General features: G+C 48.1%; 1 protein-coding gene across 2 annotated transcripts in view; it reads left to right on the forward strand.

The window, feature by feature from the left end:
- Nucleotides 1-20,177, forward strand: part of PDCD6IP (programmed cell death 6 interacting protein) — a 500,749-nt gene that overhangs the window by 351,822 nt on the left and 128,750 nt on the right. For both annotated transcript variants that reach the window (XM_086964745.1, XM_086964744.1), the window contains exon 15: nucleotides 1,034-1,128. In XM_086964745.1, the coding sequence (XP_086820871.1) occupies nucleotides 1,034-1,128 (95 nt within the window). The remainder of the gene's footprint in view (nucleotides 1-1,033; nucleotides 1,129-20,177) is intronic.

Genomic DNA, 20,177 nt, shown 5'->3' on the forward strand with positions numbered 1-20,177 from the left:
GAGCCTGATAGCTCACAATGTGGGCTTGTTACGTTGCAAAATGGAAAAGGTTTGGTCACCCCTGCATTTCCATAAAACCTGGACCCTTTAAAGTCTACTGTTCAGGAAATGATTGCCTACCTTGTACACTTGCAGAAAACAGGCCTTGCCTAACCCTCTATTCACCTTCTTTTAGCTGCGGCTGTCCCTCTTCGAATTTTGTCAGGCCTACATTGAGGGTCTCAAGGGGATGATAAACCCCTAGAATGCCTCCTGATTCTATGTGGAATGACAGTCCTCAACAGGCTCATAGGAACCCTGTTTGAGCCTATGTGTTCATGCCCCCTTAAGTTCCTCTCCTGTGTCCATGACATTGCTTAAATGCATTCGAAAACTGCAAGCACTCACCCTTCATCCAAGTCCACAATGACAAGGTTGTTCATAGAATTAGTCCTATGTTCCTCCCTGAGATGGTTATCTCCCTTCCACCTTAACCAAACCATAGAACTCAAAGTTGTCTTCCCACAGCCAGATTCTTTTGCTGAAAGAGCACTCACACATTAGATGGCAAAATAACTCTAATGTACTACACTGACAGGATTGAGCCTTTCAGTAAATTGGAACACTTCTTTGTCTCCTTTGAAAAGCCTCGGAAAGGAGATTTAATCTCCAAGGGAAGCATAGCTAGGTCAATCGTCTAAGGTATTCAGATCTGCTACTACACAGCACTCAAAGTGCACTTAACTGCAGAAAAAGAGCGAGCATGGCCTTCCTAGGGAAGAAACTGCTAGCAGATATTTGTAAGGCAGCCACCTTGTCATTAGCACACATGTTTAACAAGCACTACTACAGGGTAATTAGTATTGTCCTCAGGCCCATTAGTGACAGTACTCCAAAATTAATATGGTCATAACCACCAATTCAGAATTGTTATTTTGTTTGCTTGTTTACATAACTAAAGCTTTTTTGTCGGATATTAAAATGAAATTAAATTGTGACTTTATATTAGTCTGAAAGCATTGTTTAAATGTTGTTCTTTTCATTTTGCCAATAGTTTTACAATGAACTGACTGAAATCTTGGTGAAGTTCCAAAACAAATGCAGTGACATTGTCTTTGCGCGCAAGACTGAAAGAGATGAACTTCTTAAGTAAGTTGTTTAGTTATAATGTTAATAGCAGTGATTAAATACAGAGAAATGGGTGACAGACTCTGAAGAGAGTGGGGCATTATTTTACATTAATGACTCTAGGAGAGAGGGTTTGCTCTTACTTCAGATGTCTGCTCAGAAGCCGCTTGTCTGAGCCTGTGCACATCCAGCTTTATCCACTGGGTCTTGTTGGAACCAAAACTACAGACCGTAGTTGGCAATAGAAGTGTATTATTATAAACTAACCCTAGAAAAATATGACGTTCCTCATGAAGTTAACTTCGTTTCTTTAATTATTTACACATTGCAATTGTTGTTGTTGTATAGGCACAGTATAAAAACAAATGGCAAATTGAAGTCAATTGAAGGCGTATTAAATTTTGTGGCTGTTCTAAATATGAGATGGATCGGTTGAGATAAGTGACCTTCTTGTGGGTTAAAGCCTACTGGGTGCCTCCTCTTTTGTTTTTTCCTTTTCTTGATAGTTATACAGTACTGAACACTAGATTTATGCTGGTGCTTCTGATTCCTTATTCAGTGAAGGTCAATGAACTGGGTTAAAGTGATGTAGCTGTGCTACACCTGCGAGTGCTGCTCCTTTGAATGTTCCGAGAGCTATGGAAATCAGTCAGTCTTTCTAGTTCCCTTTTGAGCGACTGTAATCTGTGTGATCTTAGTAACATAAAAATATAACAGAGCCATGAATGCAGTCTTTATTGAAAGTTCTTAAGTTTTTTGAAGAGATTCCCGGGGCCCAGTTATTGAAGAATTGAGCCTTTTCAAAACTTACTTTGCAGATCCATTTTTATATATCAGTATGTGCTCCATATGCTTGGGTAGCCATTCTCGTAATACAAAATTGCACATTTTGTGATCATGCAGGGTCATGGCCCTTTCGCAAACTTTTGGGTCTTTGATAAATTCACTTGCTTAAACATTCATCATCCGGCTGGGAATTCTCTGTAGTGGTTGTTAACACAGTAGTAGCTTTACACTCATTTATAACTTATAGTATTGAAAACAGCTGAGGATTATATGCAATCTAGCCACCCTATCATTGTGACCTGAACACTGGCCAGTGAGATGCAGGGATTTAGAGCTCCGACTCAGGAATCCATAACCTCTGCTAATCTCTTCGGATCTATATATTTCACCTTCTATTGTTGTGCAGCTCTGTGCTTTTGGGTCTCTCTCACCATCATCTGCAGAAAGGTCACCAGTATTTCCTGCTACTGAACTTGGTTCAGATGGCTGACGTGCCTTCAAACATCAGAGAACCATGCCTTTCCATCGGGTCCAAGAAGGTTTACATGAAGGCTCCCTTGAGAAATACCACATCGTTAATGACCTTGACATGGACCATACTTTCTATTGTCCTTCAATAGCAACTATATCTCTGTTGACAGCTACTGTTCCACTTGTTCCACAGAGCCTTCTGGCCTCCAGCTTATCTTTTATGCAGAACATATCTCTAATCATGATAATACAAGAGCTTAAAAGTTTAGAGGAGCTTCCATTTGGCCTTAAGGGTGACGGCAGTGCAGATTGGACAGTGAACATGAGGAATCAATTTTAGATCCTGACAAATCATGTTTTGAAGAAGGGCATGAATATTAAGCTATTTGCCCTTGTAACCTAGACATTCCACTTGACTCTAAGAAGGGAAAGACTTATAAAGTCTCAGATGATAGTGAGCCCACATTCCAACATCCTCCTATGCTTCAAGTACCAGCAAACGTCCTAGATCCTTTGAAACACATAATGAAAAACTTCTGTACCCGCCTGCCTTCTCCCGGCGACAACACGCAACCAGCAGTTTCTCAAAGCATATCTTCTCAGCTGCCTCCACAGCCAGTTTTTCCACAGCCTAGTGCTCCTAGTCAACCTGAGCATCACCCAATATTTAGCGTTCCACAGCAGAATATGCCACCACAATGTCCTGCAGATCTTCCTCCTACTTAACCTTCAACAAAATGACCATGTTACTCCGGATGAGACAACACATCAACAAATTCACATTGATTCTGGCTCTTCAGATCCCAGTCAAAGTGAGATCAGTGACCTTCTGGTCAAAACAGCACTGAAGTTGGATGAAAACAGAGGAGATGCACAGACCCACATTACCTTTCTTTATTGGGCTTACTTTTTTTTAATCTTGACTTTATAAAATCGTTTCAGCAGAGCAGGAAACAGCACTTGTTAGTCATCACATATCCATGTGGGTTTCAGAATATTGATCCAAGTACATTCTGCTTGCATTATGTCTATTCACATTTGAACAGATTTACTTTTCCAGACCACCGTCTTTAGACCTGAGCAGGCATAACATATCTTCTACAATGCATCTATAACTTCCAAAAGAACTCCCCCTCCAACTCCCTTCCGCCTGTAGCTTCCACGTGAATAGCAGTCACAATATGTACAATCAGAAGTATAAGCTGATTGGATCCTCAGCTAGGTCTCACAGTATGGGGTATACATCCCACAGCCATCCTATATGGTTAGGGCTGCGGTGTTGCATCTATGCCCTCTCAGCACTGCAGCAATCCCACCCGGCCAGAGAAGGAAACCCTCATTCCACTACATCCTTCTCAGACAGGGCAGCCAGTGTCTGCGTCTTCATCCCCCAAGAAAGCAAGTCGTTTGGTAGCTTATTATCTCTCCTTGTGTATCTCGTGTGTGCCTTCTCTGCTCCTGCCCGCTCAGTCATGTCCCTCATCCAGTTCTGTATCGTTGAGGGGGGAACATGGACTGAACCATAGTATTGCGATATGCCTCTTGGCCACCACAAGGCCTAGAGGCACAAATTTCCAGCTCATTTTCTGTTTGGCATTAACTGGGTTCAGGCCCAGCAGACATTGTTTAATTGTATTGGAAACCTCCCAACCTGTGGCAGACTTAATATAGGATAAGAATTCTGCCAAGTACACTACAATGGCAGAGCAGCGTAACACTATATGAATGAAGTCAGCCCCATCCTGACCACACCTGGGTCACGTGGAAGACCTGCTAGGGCAGCTATCGTGGAGTTAGTTGCTGTGGAGATGAATAGGCCAAGTACACTTAGTTATATTGTACACATTTGAACCGAGAAGTGGAGGGTCATCACACGCCCGCTGCCTTGTTTCTTCCAGCCTGAGTGACCCCACTTGACAGTCCGTCCGGAGTGCCCAGTATATGTGTGTTGTGTTTGCAGCCTCCAGCCTGGGAGAGGACAGTGAGCAAGGTGGATGTGGGTTTAGGGGCCTCGGGAACAGCGCCTCTAGTTGCCGAGCTGTGGACACTGTTTTTGCATACTGCAAGAATTGCCTGTCAGTCTAAACGCCCCAGTGGCATCTTGCATCGTAATGAAACGGGTCCAGTATACAAGTCAGAAAGGATAAGAAAGCCTCCCCTCCCTCCACTTATCAGTTGTCCTAGTCTGCACAATCTGGGCGAAAGGGCGCACTATCCACAAATCTAAATCTGGATATGGGTTGCAAAGTAATATAACTCCAGATCCTGGACCTCCAGACCTCCTTGCCGCATTCCCGTTTCAGAGTTGCCAAGCCCACTTTGCAGCCTTCCCCGCCCATAGTAACTGAATCAATACTGTCCTGCTCCTTAATAATCCGGTGCGGGACCTCTTGCATTGCACCCTGTAGCACCTACAAACACCTGGGTAGTAGTATGAATTTAAAAAGTGCTATCTTTCCCGTGAGAGACAGCGAATTCACAAAAAATCAATTGAAGGTTGCAGATTTCCTATGACCCTTCCCAGATTCAAGTCATAGGCCATGTGCAACATAAATACCCAGGTATTTGACAGTATTGAGTTTCCATTGTCTGTCGGTTTTTGGCAACTGTACTGCAGACCAGCTCGCCATCAACCCCATCGGGAACAGGGCCGACTTGTTTTTATTGATATTCAGGCCCCAATATTCATCAAATTCCTGCATAACATTCAACAAAATAAGAACCGATATATCAGGCTGACACACATAAAGCATGACGTTGTCTGCTTATAGCGAGACCACGTGAGTAGCATAGCTGACCTGGATACACCAGTTTTGCAGGATGGATCAAAGGCGACATGCCAATGGCTCCATGGCGATAGCGAAGAGCAGGGGTGGCAATGGGCACCCCTGCCCCAGCCAGGCATTCTCCCCCTAATGAGCACCTTCAATGCATCTTACTCAATGGTCCTACTGCCTGCGGTCCTCCAATTAGTTTCAAAATAACGATCAATAGCCTCCTGAAACTGGACCAGTGAGGTCCTCCACACTAAGTCACCATAGCGGCACCCTAGGCCGTGTGCGTTGTAGTGAGTTCTGAACAGAAGGGGCAGTGGTCAGATATGTACCGTCCCAGATATGATGCATCTAATACCCGCCGGGAAGCATTTAGCTGAATAAAGAAATAATCCAACCTACTATGCGTGTGTGTTGCCGGGGTATAGCATGAGTACCTGCGTGTTTGTGGATGTTGTAATCTCCATAGATCTACTAGACAAATATCTGTTTGTAGTTGTGCAAGGGCCATCCGCTTTGTGGCCCATGGGGGGGCGGGGGGCGGGTACCTATCCATGTCTCCGTCAATTACACAATTAAAGTTGTATGCCATTATTGTTTCCGAATCTAGGTAAGGGTGAGTCGCTGCAAGCATGTCACTAAAGAATCCATCATCACCCACATTGGGCGGATACACACTAATGAAGCTCAGGTCATGCCCTTTTAGTGACCCCACCAGCACTACATATCGACCGCCGGTATGTATGTGCACAAACACCTTCTGAAAGGGAACCCCCAGGGCAACCCACACCAGGACTTCTCTGGCGTAGCCCGAATATTATGTTGAATAGATCTGGCCCTTCCACCGTTTCTTCAAAGCTTTGATACAACCACCCCACACATTACAACTGAGGAATTTGTATTTGGTTCCTTTGCCTACCATACTATAGCTTGATTGCATACCCTATTGATTGGAAATCCCTCCTAAATCTAGGGCTAAACGTTTCCTGGCTACCAGCTATGGAAGCTTCCCTGTACAACCCCAGCATTGCAAAGTGTATATCGTTCTCCTCAACTCAGTCTCCATACCCTCCCATAGGCAGAACTAACAGATTCAACCTGCGGGCTGGAGGGTCCCGAATCCCGCCCTACATTCATTTCCCACCACCCCAATGAACAAGCTTAGGTGCATATACTGTCTAAGTTTCATACACCCCCACGAATCAACAGCTCCACTAATGTTCTCTGAGACTCAGCACAAGTGTGACCCCCCAGACGCTCCCGCTTAAGAAAAACCGTCAGGTACTCCTATTAATGACATTTCCCAGAGAGTCAGAGAATGCAAACACTATTAGTGGGATAAGTAGTGTAGAGAGGAAATAGGCATTTAAAATATACTTAGCTGCTCTTCCACCACCTGTCCACTCAATAGCCCATACACTGTATGCTCAAAGAGAATAATTTGTTGTTACCTTTAGATCTGTAACAATGCAGTAACTATTTCCAGACCACCCCTTATCATTCTGCATCTGTGCTTTCTTTCACTAAGCGGTTCTGGAACAGTTTGTTTGTGAGTGAAAGAATTTTGCGAGACAGTTTCAGCTGGTTCGTTCTGAAGGGTCCCATCAGGGCAGACCAGTATACGTCCACTAACATTTTCTGTAGAAGTCTGGGAATAGTCTCTTGGCTGCGTTTTAAATCGGTTGGAACAGCAAACAGTTCGGCGTGGCGGCTCCTGCTATTCCGAGGTCTGTCTCTCACATGTCAGGCCCAGTGCGTCGCACCAGTCAGCCACCTCTTGAGGCGTCTCAAAAGACTTACCAATGTATTGCATTCGTAGTTTATCTGGATACATGAGACCATATTTGATGTCCTATTCCCGAAGAAGTTTCTTGACTGACACAATGTTTTTGTGTAGGTCCTGGACATTCCGTGTGTAGTCTGGGTAATTAAGTATTGTGCTGTTTTCACGGCACGTTGGGCAATGAGCTCGGGCTTGTTGCAGGATCTGTCCCTATAGCTGAGTGAGCGACTATTATGGCCCGAGGAGGGGCACCCTGTTTAAGCATTGCCACCAGAGCTCGGTGTGCCTGTTCAGTTGTGGCAAACTTTGAGAGGCGTTTGGGTTTAAGTACCTTTTTTGGATCCATTCTTCCAGAAAAAGCTCAGCACACTGACTGACCTGCTTGCTTTGGGAATCCTATAAGACTGATATTATTTTGTCACAAACACCCCTCCGCATCCTCAATGCTATCTGCCATTTGCGCTGCATTGCAGTTGAGCTCTGGCACTATGGTACGCAAATACCCACCCTCGGCCTTTAAGGTTGTAAGATCATCTATAGCTCCAGCCACACGGTCAGCCACCTTCTGAAGATCCATGGGGAGATGATTAACACCTATAGCTATGATGTCCATCTTGGCCTCTAGAGCAGTCCTGATGGGCTGTATTACTTCTAGGATCTCCGCACTGACTGCCCCCTGCTCCGGAGTAGAGCCCACCTCTGACATCTGTTGGGGTCCCAGACCCTGAACAGTATATTGAATAATTCTTATTAGACTATGCTGGTTTCGAGCCCCTATCTTTTCCTATCCTGGATGTAAGTTTGTGATACTAGTGTTGGGGAGAACAGCCAGCCACTCTCAGCTAGGCCACCCAACAGTTATTTTCAGAAAGTCCCCACCGTGGCTCCCAGGTCAGCCAGGTACTCGCCGTGGTCCCCACCAAAAACCAATTGGGTTTTATTTGTTATTCTGGCACTGTACTGAGGAACCCTGCAGCCGATCCTCTTAAGCCAGGAGGCGGAAAACTTTGGGGCCCGGTCATGTAGCAGCACACATCAGGGAGACCCCTATGGACATCCAAGACCCCGGGCTTTGCAGTCAGCAGAAGCCTCCGCAATCACACGTTCAGCCAGGACACGCCTCACTGCAGGAGAGAAGTCTGTACTAACCGCCTACAGCTGTACCTGCTGTCAGGCATGCAGGAGTATGGGCTGTCAACTGCCCTGGGGCTGCAAGATTGAGAAGCGGCCACCAAGGATGCAAAAGGAGCCGCAGCAGAGGTCGTGCGGGCCTTATTATTCGTGGTTCTTGGTCTCTCCACCAGTTCCACTCCTCGTCTCCTGCAGCCAGGCCAGGGTCTCAGGAACAAGGGGCTGCTGCATGCACCCTCTGGTGTGCCCCTCCCCGGTGGGCCAAAATGCCTCGGCAATGTCCCAAGTTCTGGCCGGGAGCGGGCGAGCACCCTCTGCTCCCAACTGCAGCGCCACAGCCACCTCTCACCGAGCCCTGATGGGTCACCTCAGTCCTTTGGCCACTGTCTGTCCCTAGGCCACAGAATCATTTTACATAGTATCTTAATGATAACATTCTACCACATTAAAGTCAAACCCAACACATACCTAATGGGTGATAAACCAATCCTTGAGATTCAGTCATGAGATTCACCCTCTGATGAGATTAATAACTTACACATTCTGGTGGCTACTGCAAATACTGGATCCAGAAATTTTTCTTAGCAGTGCTCTCGCTTACCACTTGGTTTCATTATGCAGCTCTGCTTTGACTCCATACAGCCCAGGAAGTGATGAAATGGAGCTGCATATACAGGCCTTGAAAAATCATAACCGTTTTACCAGACCTGCAGGTTTAGTAACTTGAATAATCTACTCAACCTAACTGTAATGTACTTGATCCATAAACTAGTCCGAAATTGTGTGATCCTAGGCACATAAGTTTATTTTACATACTGCTTTTTTCTTCATTATAACATGAGAGCGATTGACTGAGGCAAGATGGCGTCAGTGTGATCGGCAGCTAAAGGCACTGCTCCATGAACCCTGACCCCTGTATTGCTCTGTATCCGTCTGGAAATGAATTACAGATATATGAATACGTGCTGATGGAAACTGCTCTGGATATAAACATTTAGACATTAGACATTTAGAAAAATGTATTTACAGATGTGCCGATTGCTGAGCAGTGGGGGTACCACGTACATAACCTTTACATTGAAATAAGGACCACAGGCAATGCCCTACGATCTCGTAGTGCCTTGCTGTTTCGGGATCTGATTCCGACTCTGCTGACTCTGCTGCAGCTTCACGAACACATCTCCGATGTCTGGTTCAGCCTGATAAGGGAACTGCAAAGGGAAACTGACACTCAGCGAAAATCTTTTTTTCTGCTGGCTGAATGCTCTCCGTTCACATCGCTTCTGGAAGAAGAAAGGCGACCGAAGGATGTGTGATTGATCTCTCGACCTCCGCTGTTGCAGCTGCTGCCTCGAGGGAAATCCACAAGTCAGACCGCTCGACTGCCTGCTCAACCCTCCTCTGTCGGCCCGCGTTACTCCGTTGCTAGGGAGACGCCGGTCGGCCGCCGATGCTGCCTGCTCTACTACCTGCTTCACTAGACAAACGCTCCTCTGCATCGTGGTCCGAGTGATTTGCAGGGGGTTGTGGACGTGGCCAAAGAACTTTAAGAGGTATCAAATTGTGTTGCAAACAAAAGCGAAGGCTGTTCATGACCGTGACTGCGATCTTGACCCAGGGGGAGAAGGATCACGGCAGAAGCCAGCACAGAAGCCAACACAAGTAAGCATGGCAGGGGAGAGGGGGGCAGGTGCGAGCTGGTTGGCAGTCCGGCCGAGGTAGTGTTTGGGAACCCACAAGGCATCCAAGGCACCCAAAATACACAGAGCGCACAGAGCACACTGAGGCGGCCCGAAACAAGGGGGTCTAAAACAAAGACGATAAAGATAAAGAGAGGGGTAAAGATAACTCAATCAAGAATTTCCAAAAACACGTTAAACTTGATAACAAGAAGAACCACGTCGCCATCCAGAAACTCCAAGGAGCAATCAAAAAAGTGGGACACACTTGTCTGGAGATCTCGGACAGAATGGATTCGGTAGAACTACGCACCGAGAACCTTGAGAAAGACGTCTCCGCTCTGCAAACACAGGGAAAAGAGCAGGAGGGAATTGTTAAAGACTTTATGCTGAAGGTCGAAGACCAAGAAAACAGCCGTAATAATTTACTCTTTCTCGGAATTCCTGAGGGAGCAGAGGGTAATGACCCAAGGGGCTACATGAAATCTCTTCTTAAAGAATCATTCCCAGAACTAAATGCTTGGGAATTGGACAGAGAAGTACAGCGTGCCCACCGTTTTCCTCTGACCCTCCCAAAACAACCGCATACACTTGCACAATATCCAAGAGCAATGCTGGTATACTTTGGAAACTTTCTTTTACGCGAAGCTATCTTCGATCTTGCACGACCCACAAGTAAAAGGGAGCATAAAGGCTTCATGTTCTTCAGCAGACCAGATTACTCTCATGCAACGGTGGAACAAAGATGGAGGATGAGACAACTCTTTACGCCCTTTGAACAGATTGGCGCTACTGTATACCTACAGAACCCGGCACGACTAAAGATCATCTTTAATAGTCACTCGAAGTTTTACTAGTGAAATCCAGGCACAAGCATATCTAAAGGATTTACGGACTCAGGAAGAGACAAACCTAAAAAATAGACAGAGTAAATTGACAGCATTCCTAAATCAGCTTATTCAAACCACCAGCGATAAGATCAGAAGAGCAAGATGAGAAGGGAAGAGGAGGGGGGAGGGGGGAGCAAAAGACTGAAAAGCAAATGTAACATTACTACTACTATGTATATATGCAAAGTTCTTTTGAAAACCTAAAACACAGAGAATACCACCCTGTTCTCCCAGAACCAGGAAGCCTCAATGGGTGGTAGAGGGGGGCGGGCGGGTTCTAGGGGAGGGGGGCTGGGTCTAGTAGAGGGTGTACAGGGGAAGGGGGAAGTGGGGAGGGGGAGGGCATACAGGCACGGAAACAGGTCAGAAGCCCTGGTAAGGGCCATAATTAAGACCAGTGTCCCGGACTCCAAACTTGTAACATATGGGACTTTCAAAAAAAGAGGGTCTACTAGATTGAGCAAAGTTTCAAAATTAGACAAGGTAGAACTTATTTGCATGAATGGCTAAACTAAAAATATTGACCATCAATATCTGTGGTCTCAATGGTCCAAAAAAAAGACAGAGAACGGCAATAGGTCTCAAATCAATCGGGGCAGAAATCATTTGTCTCCAAGAGACCCTAGTGGAGGGGTCCCAAACCCACATTTTGAAAACCCTTGGATATAGAGTGGTCACAGCTACAACATAGGCAAATAAAACACGAGGGGTGGCTATTCTGGCACGTGGAGGGGGGCTCCAATTTACGAGATCAGCCGCTGATAAATGTGGACAGTGGGCTATCACTGAGTGCCAATATGGTGTGGGGAAAAAATTAACTATCTGCTCTGTGTATGGGTGTGTCACAGATGATCCAGATCTCTCGGAATTCTTGTCTAATGAGCTAGTACACTGGTCATTCCCAATGATTGTATGTGGCGACTTTAATCTAAATTTACCATCGGGCTGGTCGACGGGGCACAATTTCACTTACCAGGGTAGGAAACCAACAGTATTTAGAGCCCTCGAGGAACTTTGCAACACACATGGGATTTCAGACTGTTGGCTGATGAAATTCCCAAATAATCCCGGCTATACCTTTTTCTCCCACCCACACTTTAAATTTGCCAGGCTGGATTATATATTTGCCTCACACACTATCATAACCAAATGCTCCATAGATCGATTACCAAGGGTCCTATCAGATCATAATCCCCTAATCGTAAGTATTGACAACGGGAAGATACAACTTGACTACAGTAGATGGACATTCGAAAGGGCTTTATTGGTGAATAAAAAATACTGGCAGCTGATAGAAAACTGGATTCCAGAATTTCTAGAATATAATCTGGGTAGTGCTCTGCTGTAAGTGGTTTGGGACACACTCAAGGCGGGAATCAGGGGAGAAACTCTTAGATTCTCAATTAAAAGCAACCAAGAGGCAAAACAAAACTTAAAAAATCTACAGGACAATCTAGCAAGAAAAAAAAGAAGATCTTGTGAGAGCAGTTCAGGGAGACACGAACATCGAAGGGTCTGTAAGAGATGTTGCCATCGCAAGAAACCAAATAGCAGAGACCTTCACCGTAAAAGCCATATGTAAAGCCACTCTGAATAAAGAGAAAATCTATGAACTAAGTGAGCAGGTAGGACACCAACTAGCAGTCCGAACAAGACAGCGGAACATAAAAAACCATGATCAAAGAGATTAGAGACCCTATTAATGGCCTTACACAAGACCCCAAAGAGATCAGTGATGCATTCCAGAGTTACTATGCGGATCTATACACTGGGACAAGCAAAAGCCAGTCCAAAATTGAGGAATATCTGGATTCAGTTATGGGGACTCAGGTACCTCAAACCGACCAAGACAGCCTTTCATCTGGTAATGAATTTTATGCTAGATTTAGCAAGCAATTGAAAGGAATGTTAACTAAATTCATGACTCATGTTTACCAGGGAGGGTGGCCACCGGAATCCTGGACTCGGGCTAAAATTAATATTTTCCCCAAGAAGAACAAAGACCCCACATAGCTAGTGGCCTACCGCCCAATTACGTTAATAAATAATTGCGCTAAAATATATTCTAAACTGCTAGCTAGCAGACTCGCCCCAGTAATTCAGAAAATCATCTCAGTCAGGCAACATGGATTCATCCCAGGCAGATCAACTACTGATCATATTCAGAGGGTGATCACTCTCTTTGACATAGCAGAAGTTACAGGAGACCCTATGGCGCTGATTTTGCTAGATGCTGAAAAGGCCTTCGATAGGGTCTCCTGGCAATATCTATGGACTGCTATGTCAAAGAGCGGGATCGGGGAACAATTTATCAACGCTGTTCGCATGATGTATGTCAATCCGGAAGCAGTGGTTATGATCAACGGGGAAATTCAGACAACATCAAAGTGACCAGAGGGACAAGGCAGGGCTGCCCTTGCTCCCCTCTACTATTCGCTATATTTATAGACCCGTTCATTCATAGGCTAGAAACCAACTTAGCCAGAACACCAATGAGGACCCCAACGGAGAAACCAAGACCCTGGCATACGCGGATCACATCGCAATAGTCACAATCAACCCAAATGAAGCAGTCAACCAAATGGAAGAAGAAGCAAATAACTTTGGAGAAATCTCTGGCTACAAACTAAACCAAAATAAAACCCAGATCATAATCATCACATGAGAGCATCTCAAATATGTGAGTTTAGCATTTCTGCTGTACAAAAAGCTTGTGTTTGATTTAATAGAGCAAACTTTTGCTCATTGTATAAGAAGAATCTAGCCAGCATATAGGGTATACATGACCCCTGACTTGCCTCTTAGTTCACTAATTGCATAGTCATCAGGGTGGGTACCGGATTGTTCCTCAGTTCATTTTTAAAAATTCACTTGTATTAAATATATTACTAATGCATTAAATTTGGTAGAGCACTGTCATTTACAAACAGCATGTTTTCCATTGAAATGGGCACAGACTTTCCCACCAACATGCAGTTTTACTTGATAAAAGTATATAGAGTATAGATAATAATCTGTGAAAAATGGGTTTCAGCAAAAATATTTATAGTTTGCACATCACCAAGTGTTCCGATTTATTTTCATAGTATTAGAATCTTTGTTTCATCACAGTTACAAAAAAAGTGCTTTCATATCTACTGAAATATAGTTTGAAATGGTTGTACAGTTCATTTACAAGCTATTTAAATGTTGTGTGTTAGGAAAAACAAAGTGACATCCTACAGCCTTCCATTTCACCCTCTTTGTACAGCACGATTGTTAGACAGTTGACTTTCCAAAATCCTATAAATTTGCAGTCCGAGAAAGTAAAGTAGAATCCAGCCTCCAGGATAAAAGAAACACCAAATTGAACACATAAGCTGACATTTGACATATGTCTCTAGAGCAGAGTAAATGTGACAAGATAAACAAGATTTAAAGGCATCTTAATTGCCCATTCACTTTCTGAATGAGCAGAACACCTGTTTTTTGTCTGCCCGACACAATGCACCAGAAGGCCCTAAACATATCTAGACCTGATAAATTTGACTTGCCATAGCTAGTGTACGTGTAGGTTTCTCTGGGTCTCGTATAAGTTCTACCACTACACTGACGTTAGGTCCTTTCTTTCGGTGCCTTCTGACTCTTCCAATGGTGTGGGTTTTCCACGACTTAAAACTTTTTCAGTGTGCTAGAAAAGGATGTGACTGCAGAAAGCCGATGTCAGTCACCGACTATCACTAGGTGTTTCTTTTGGTGCCTGGGCTCAGGACATGACTCGAAGAAGTGTGATGAGTATGCCGTTCGAGGCCAGCAGGTGAAGTTGTAGGTCACTGAACACAAGAAGAAGTTGCAGTCTTGGTGTATATCCTGCACTAAGTCACAGGCATAAACTCATTCAAAGGGCCATTCCTGCGAACACTCAATGCCCTTCTCCAAGTCCTCTGATAAGTCCAAGTCCAAACACAAGCATAAAAAAGCAATGCTGCACTCAACCCTCATCTCTTAACTCTAATTCCAAAGAGAAGGAACAGGGTGTCAGTCATTCTCTATTGAGTTCACAGGCAACAGTGCAGATCCCTCACTTGATCCTGATGTGTCCAGAGTCGCTGAATTGTCATCAACCCCACAGGAGATGGAGGCCTTTACAGAGACCATGCTGCAAATTTTCAATTCGCTTTGAGCTCCCGCAGGAACACTTTCAGGCCTCACTGAATTGCAAGGGCCTCCATTTAGGTTAAGGCTGGCAGGTCCTTCCCGGGCACTCTCTGCCTCACTGGACAGATTAACTGGCTGTACCAACTTTGTTACAGACGTCCACTCCTTCCTCTAGATCCCTGTCAGTTTCTGCCTTCCTGTTGCCAGTGGATGAGTGGATGACTGTGTGCCAACAACCATGTTGGATCCCAACAGACATCTGTTCGAGCTCGACGATGTTGCACTATGAGATTATAAATGCACAACCTGTTGTCTATCCTTAGGACACCCCCGCGCCGCACGGCCACCAGCTGTTGCGTGTGCCCCCGCCTGACGCTCATCTCAGCCTCGCTGAGCCTTGCTTTCCCTGGCCACGCCTCCCCGCCTCGCTCGTCGATTGCCGATTTTCCCTGCTGTTGTATGATAGTGTCTTTGTTTTGTTAGTATCCCAACGGTACTTTCTCTCTTTCCCAGCTTGTTCCTCTGCCCATATGTATGTCCCCCTGTGCACTGCCCCCTGCGCCAACCCGCCCCGCTCCCCGGGAGTGTGGACACTTCCCCTTTTTCTGTAACCTCCCCGCTCCCGCTTCCCAGCTGCTCCTCCTCCCTGCACTTCGCCATAAATGGCGACCGTGCGCACGCGCAGCGGGAGCCCCGATTGTGCGCCGAAGGCGCGCCAAAGGTAAGCCCGTCTGCGCCCGTCCGCGCCTGGACCGCGCCCAGTGCCAGGACCCCTGGGCCCCGCAGACACCAGCCCACCCGCCGGACCTATCCTTAGGACACCCCCGCACCGCACGGCCACCAGCTGTTGCGTGTGCCCCCGCCTGACGCTCATCTCAGCCTCACTGAGCTTTCCTTTCCCTGGCCACGCCCCCCCGCCTCGTTCGTCGATTGCCGATTTTCCCTGCTGTTGTATGATAGTGTCTTTGTTTTGTTAGTATCCCAACGGTACTTTCTCTCTTTCCCAGCTTGTTCCTCTGCCCATATTTTTGTCCCCCTGCGCCCACCCGCCCCGCTCCCTGCTTCCCGCCGCCGGCGGGAGTGTGGACACGCCCCCTTTTTCTGTAACCTCCCCACTCCCGCCTCCCAGCTGCTCCTCCTCCCTGCACTTCGCCATAAATGGCGACCGTGCGCAGCGGGAGCGCCGATTGTGCGCCGAAGGCGCGCCAAAGGTAAGCCCGTCTGCGCCCGTCGGCGCCTGGACCGCGCCCAGTGCCAGGACCCCTGGGCCCCGCAGACACCAGCCCACCCGCCGGACCTACGACGCCGCCACCCTCAACGCACTCAACACCGGCCGAATCCCGGGATGCTACCGAGCCACCCCGAGACGAACCCACGGACCCTTCAGCTGCCACGCCTGCAAGTTCACCTGCATCCGGACCTGTCCCGCACCAACACCCGCCAAGCCGAACACCAGCAGCAACCACCTGAAGTGCATCCTCCTCAACACCCGCTCCGTCCACAGACACGCCATCGAACTCTGGAACCTCCTCGACACCACAGCCCCTGACGTCGCCTTCCTCACGGAAACCTGGATGAACGACTCCTCAGCGCCCGACATCGCCATCGCCATCCCAGAGGGCTACAAGATCACCCGAAGAGACCGCGACAACCAGACTGGAGGAGGCATCGCCATCATCTACAGGGACACCATCCGCATCAAGACCAACACCGACGACACCCTGACAACCGCCGAACACCTGCACTTCCAGATCCACACGGACCCCAAAACCACCCTCAGAGGCACCCTGATCTACCGACCCCCAGGACCACGCACACAATTCAGCGAGGACATCGCCGACTTCATCAGCCCGCATGCCCTCCCCTCCGCTGACTACATCCTCCTGGGGGACATCAACTTCCACCTGGAGAACAACAACGACCGCAACACCATCACCCTGCTCGACAACCTCGCCAACCTCGGTCTCAAGCAGCTGGTGTCCACCCCCACGTACCTCGCCGGACACACACTCGACGCCGTCTTCTCATCCAGCAAAGACATCGCCTTCAGCCACGCCACCGGACTCCACTGGACGGACCACAGCTGCGTCCACTTCACCTTCAAAAGAACGACGATCCACCACCACCAGCAACAGGTTGCTCGAAGAAGCTGGAACAAGATCACAGCCGACCAGCTCGCCGCTTCCCTGAGCCAGCACCCTCCCGCCAGCTCAGCGAACCCCAGCCAGGCCGCCGACAACCTCACGAAGTGGATCAGCAACTGCGCGGACGAACTCGCCCCACTGAGGACCCCGCCCAGCAGACCCGGCAGCAAGAAGGCCCCATGGTTCACCGACGAACTCAAAAGCTCCAAGAAGAACTGCCGAGCCCTCGAGAAAGCCTGGAGAAGGGAACCAACACCGGACAACATGACCACCCTCAAGCTTGCCACCCGGAAGCACCACCAACTGATCCGCGCCACCAAGAAAACTGCATTCAAGGACCGGCTGGACAACAACGCACACAACTGCAAGGAACTCTTCAACATCGTGAAAGAGCTCTCCAACCCCAACGCCGGAAACAACGACATCACCCCATCGCAAGACCTCTGCAACTCCCTCGCCTCCTACTTCCACAACAAGATCGCAGACATACACAACAGCTTCAGCACTCAACCGACGCACGCCACGACCGAACCACCGCCCCCCACCACCACCCTCCGCGCCTGGACTCCGATCAGCACCGAAGACACCGTCCGCATGATGAACTCCATCCACTCCGGATCTCCAACCGACCCCTGCCCTCACCACGTCTTCAACAAGGCCGACGCTGTCATCGCACCCCACCTGCGGGACATCATCAACACCTCCTTCGACACCGCCACCTTCCCGGAGAGCTGGAAGCACGCCGAACTCAGCGCCCTACTCAAGAAACCTACAGCGGACCCCACCAAACTCAAGAATTACCGCCCCATCTCGCTCCTCCCGTTTCCAGCCAAAGTCATCGAGAAGACCGTCAACAAACAGCTGGCCGCCTTCCTCGAGATGAATGGATCCCTCGACCCCTCACAGTCTGGCTTCCGAGCCAACCACAGCACCGAGACCGCCCTCATCGCTGCCACCGATGACATCCGAGCCCTGATGGACAACGGAGAAACAGCGGCCCTCATCCTCCTAGACCTCTCCGCAGCATTCAACACTGTCTTCCACCGCACCCTAGTGCAGCGCCTCAGCAACGTTCGGAATCCAGGAGAAGGCACTGGAATGGATCATCTCCTTCCTCGACGGAAGAACACAGAGAGTCCGTCTACCACCGTACAAGTCAGAGGCCACCGAAGTCATCTGCGGCGTCCCTCAAGGATCCTCGCTGAGCCCCACCCTCTTCAACGTCTACATGAGCCCCCTCGCGGCCATCGCACGCCAACACAACCTCAACATCATCTCCTACGCTGACGACACCCAGCTGATCCTCTCCCTGACCAACGACCCCGCCGCCGCCAGAGCCGACCTTCACGAAGGGATGAAAGACATAGCCGAGTGGATGACGACCAGCCGCCTGAAACTGAACTCAGACAAGACGGAAGTCCTCATCCTGGGCTCCTCGCCCTCCGCCTGGGACGACTGCTGGTGGCCCCCCGCCCTGGGCACCGCACCCAAACCGACAGACCACGCACGCAACATGGGCTTCATCCTGGACTCCTGCCTCTCCATGACCAGACAAGTCAACGCCATCTCCGCGTCCTGTTTTAACATCCTGCGCATGCTACTGAAGATCTTCCGGTGGATCCCCACCGAGACCAGGAAGACAGTCACCCAGGCCCTCGTCACCAGCCGACTGGACTACGGCAACGCCCTCTACGCCGGAACCACCGCCAAGCTCCAGAAGAGACTCCAGCGGATCCAGAACGCCTCAGCCAGACTCATCCTCGACATCCCCCGACGCAGCCACATCTCCGGACATCTGAGAGACCTGCACTGGCTCCCCGTCAACAAGAGAATCCCCTTCCGTCTCCTCACCCACGCACACAAAGCCCTACACAACCAAGGCACGAGCTACCTCAACAACCGCCTCAACTTCTACGCTCCCAAACGCCACCTCCGATCAGCCAGTCACGCCCTCGCCGCCGTCCCCCGCATCCGAAGAGCGACAATAGGAGGAAGGTCCTTCTCCTACCTGGCCGCCAAGACCTGGAACTCCCTCCCTCCCGACCTGCGCCTGACCCAAGACCACCTCTCCTTCAGGAAGAAGCTCAAGACCTGGCTGTTCGAGCAGTAGCAGCATTCCCCCCCCTTACCCCCCCCAAGCGCCTTGAGACCCTCCGGGTAAGTAGTGCGCTCTACAAATGTCTTTGATTGATTGATTGATGCACACTGACTCTAACTCTGGGCCTCTGCCACGTCACAATTTTCAGCAGAGGGTTCATTTAAAACAAAGTCTAAACCTGTCCCATTACAGCGTACACCCCAGAATGTGCCCCTTCCTTATACTGATAACTTGATTTACAAAAGAACTGTGGGATTGATACCTCCTCTGAGACATATCTTAACTCTTCACATCTACCAAAGGAATAAAGTGCCTTGTTCACAATGGTAGTTTGAAGAGTAGTTGAAGTACTAGTAGTACAGCTGCCGTTTATTGAGATGTAAATGTTATGACGGAAATCCCATTGCCTGGCCCAGCAGCATGTGAGCCATTGCTCCAATTTAATGATGCCCAAACAGATACTCTTGTGGCTACCTGGTTGAAACAATGTCCTTGCTCACCTGTACTCAGGCAGGTGTCTACACGTTCTAGTTCAGATTTTCTCACTAAGCATTCCACTCCAGAAAGAATTTATTGTTATAGGCCTCAATCAAAGGTGAACCCTAACTCATCTCTAACTAATCCTTTGGACAGATAATCCAAAAGGATTGACACCTTTGGCAAACATATGTTTTCCTCTGTCAGCATGGCGCTGTGATGCTTAAATACAGACTTTTGGACTGATCTGCGCACAGCGTTTGGGAAGTGAACCGTGAGATATTGCTGGCAGTCCCAGAGCTTCTTGGGGCCTCTCTAGTTCAGATTACACATGATTGGCGGGTCTTAGAGAAGTATGCTTTCTGCACCAGTCACAATACCACAAATTGCATTGGCTGAATGGTTGGTATGAGTTTTGTGCTTCTTAGACATTGCTAAATGAGGTCCACTGTTTTGTCCTGCGATGTACAGTCTTCGCTAATCACCATGACCTTAGATGGGTCTCAGCTTTTTGGGGAAAAGGTGGACTCTGCTTTGAAATGCTTAAAAAAAAAAAGTAGAGCTACAGCACATTCCTTGGCCTTTTGACCCCTACCATTTACGCACCAGTTCAGGAAATATAGGGGCTATTTCAAGGGACTGGCATATAGGCAAAGATGGTCTTCCCAGCCAGTGATGCGGCAAACAAACCAGCATTTAC

Source organism: Lissotriton vulgaris, chromosome 4_1 (assembly GCF_964263255.1).
Source record: "Lissotriton vulgaris chromosome 4_1, aLisVul1.2, whole genome shotgun sequence".
NCBI lineage: Eukaryota > Metazoa > Chordata > Amphibia > Caudata > Salamandridae > Lissotriton > Lissotriton vulgaris.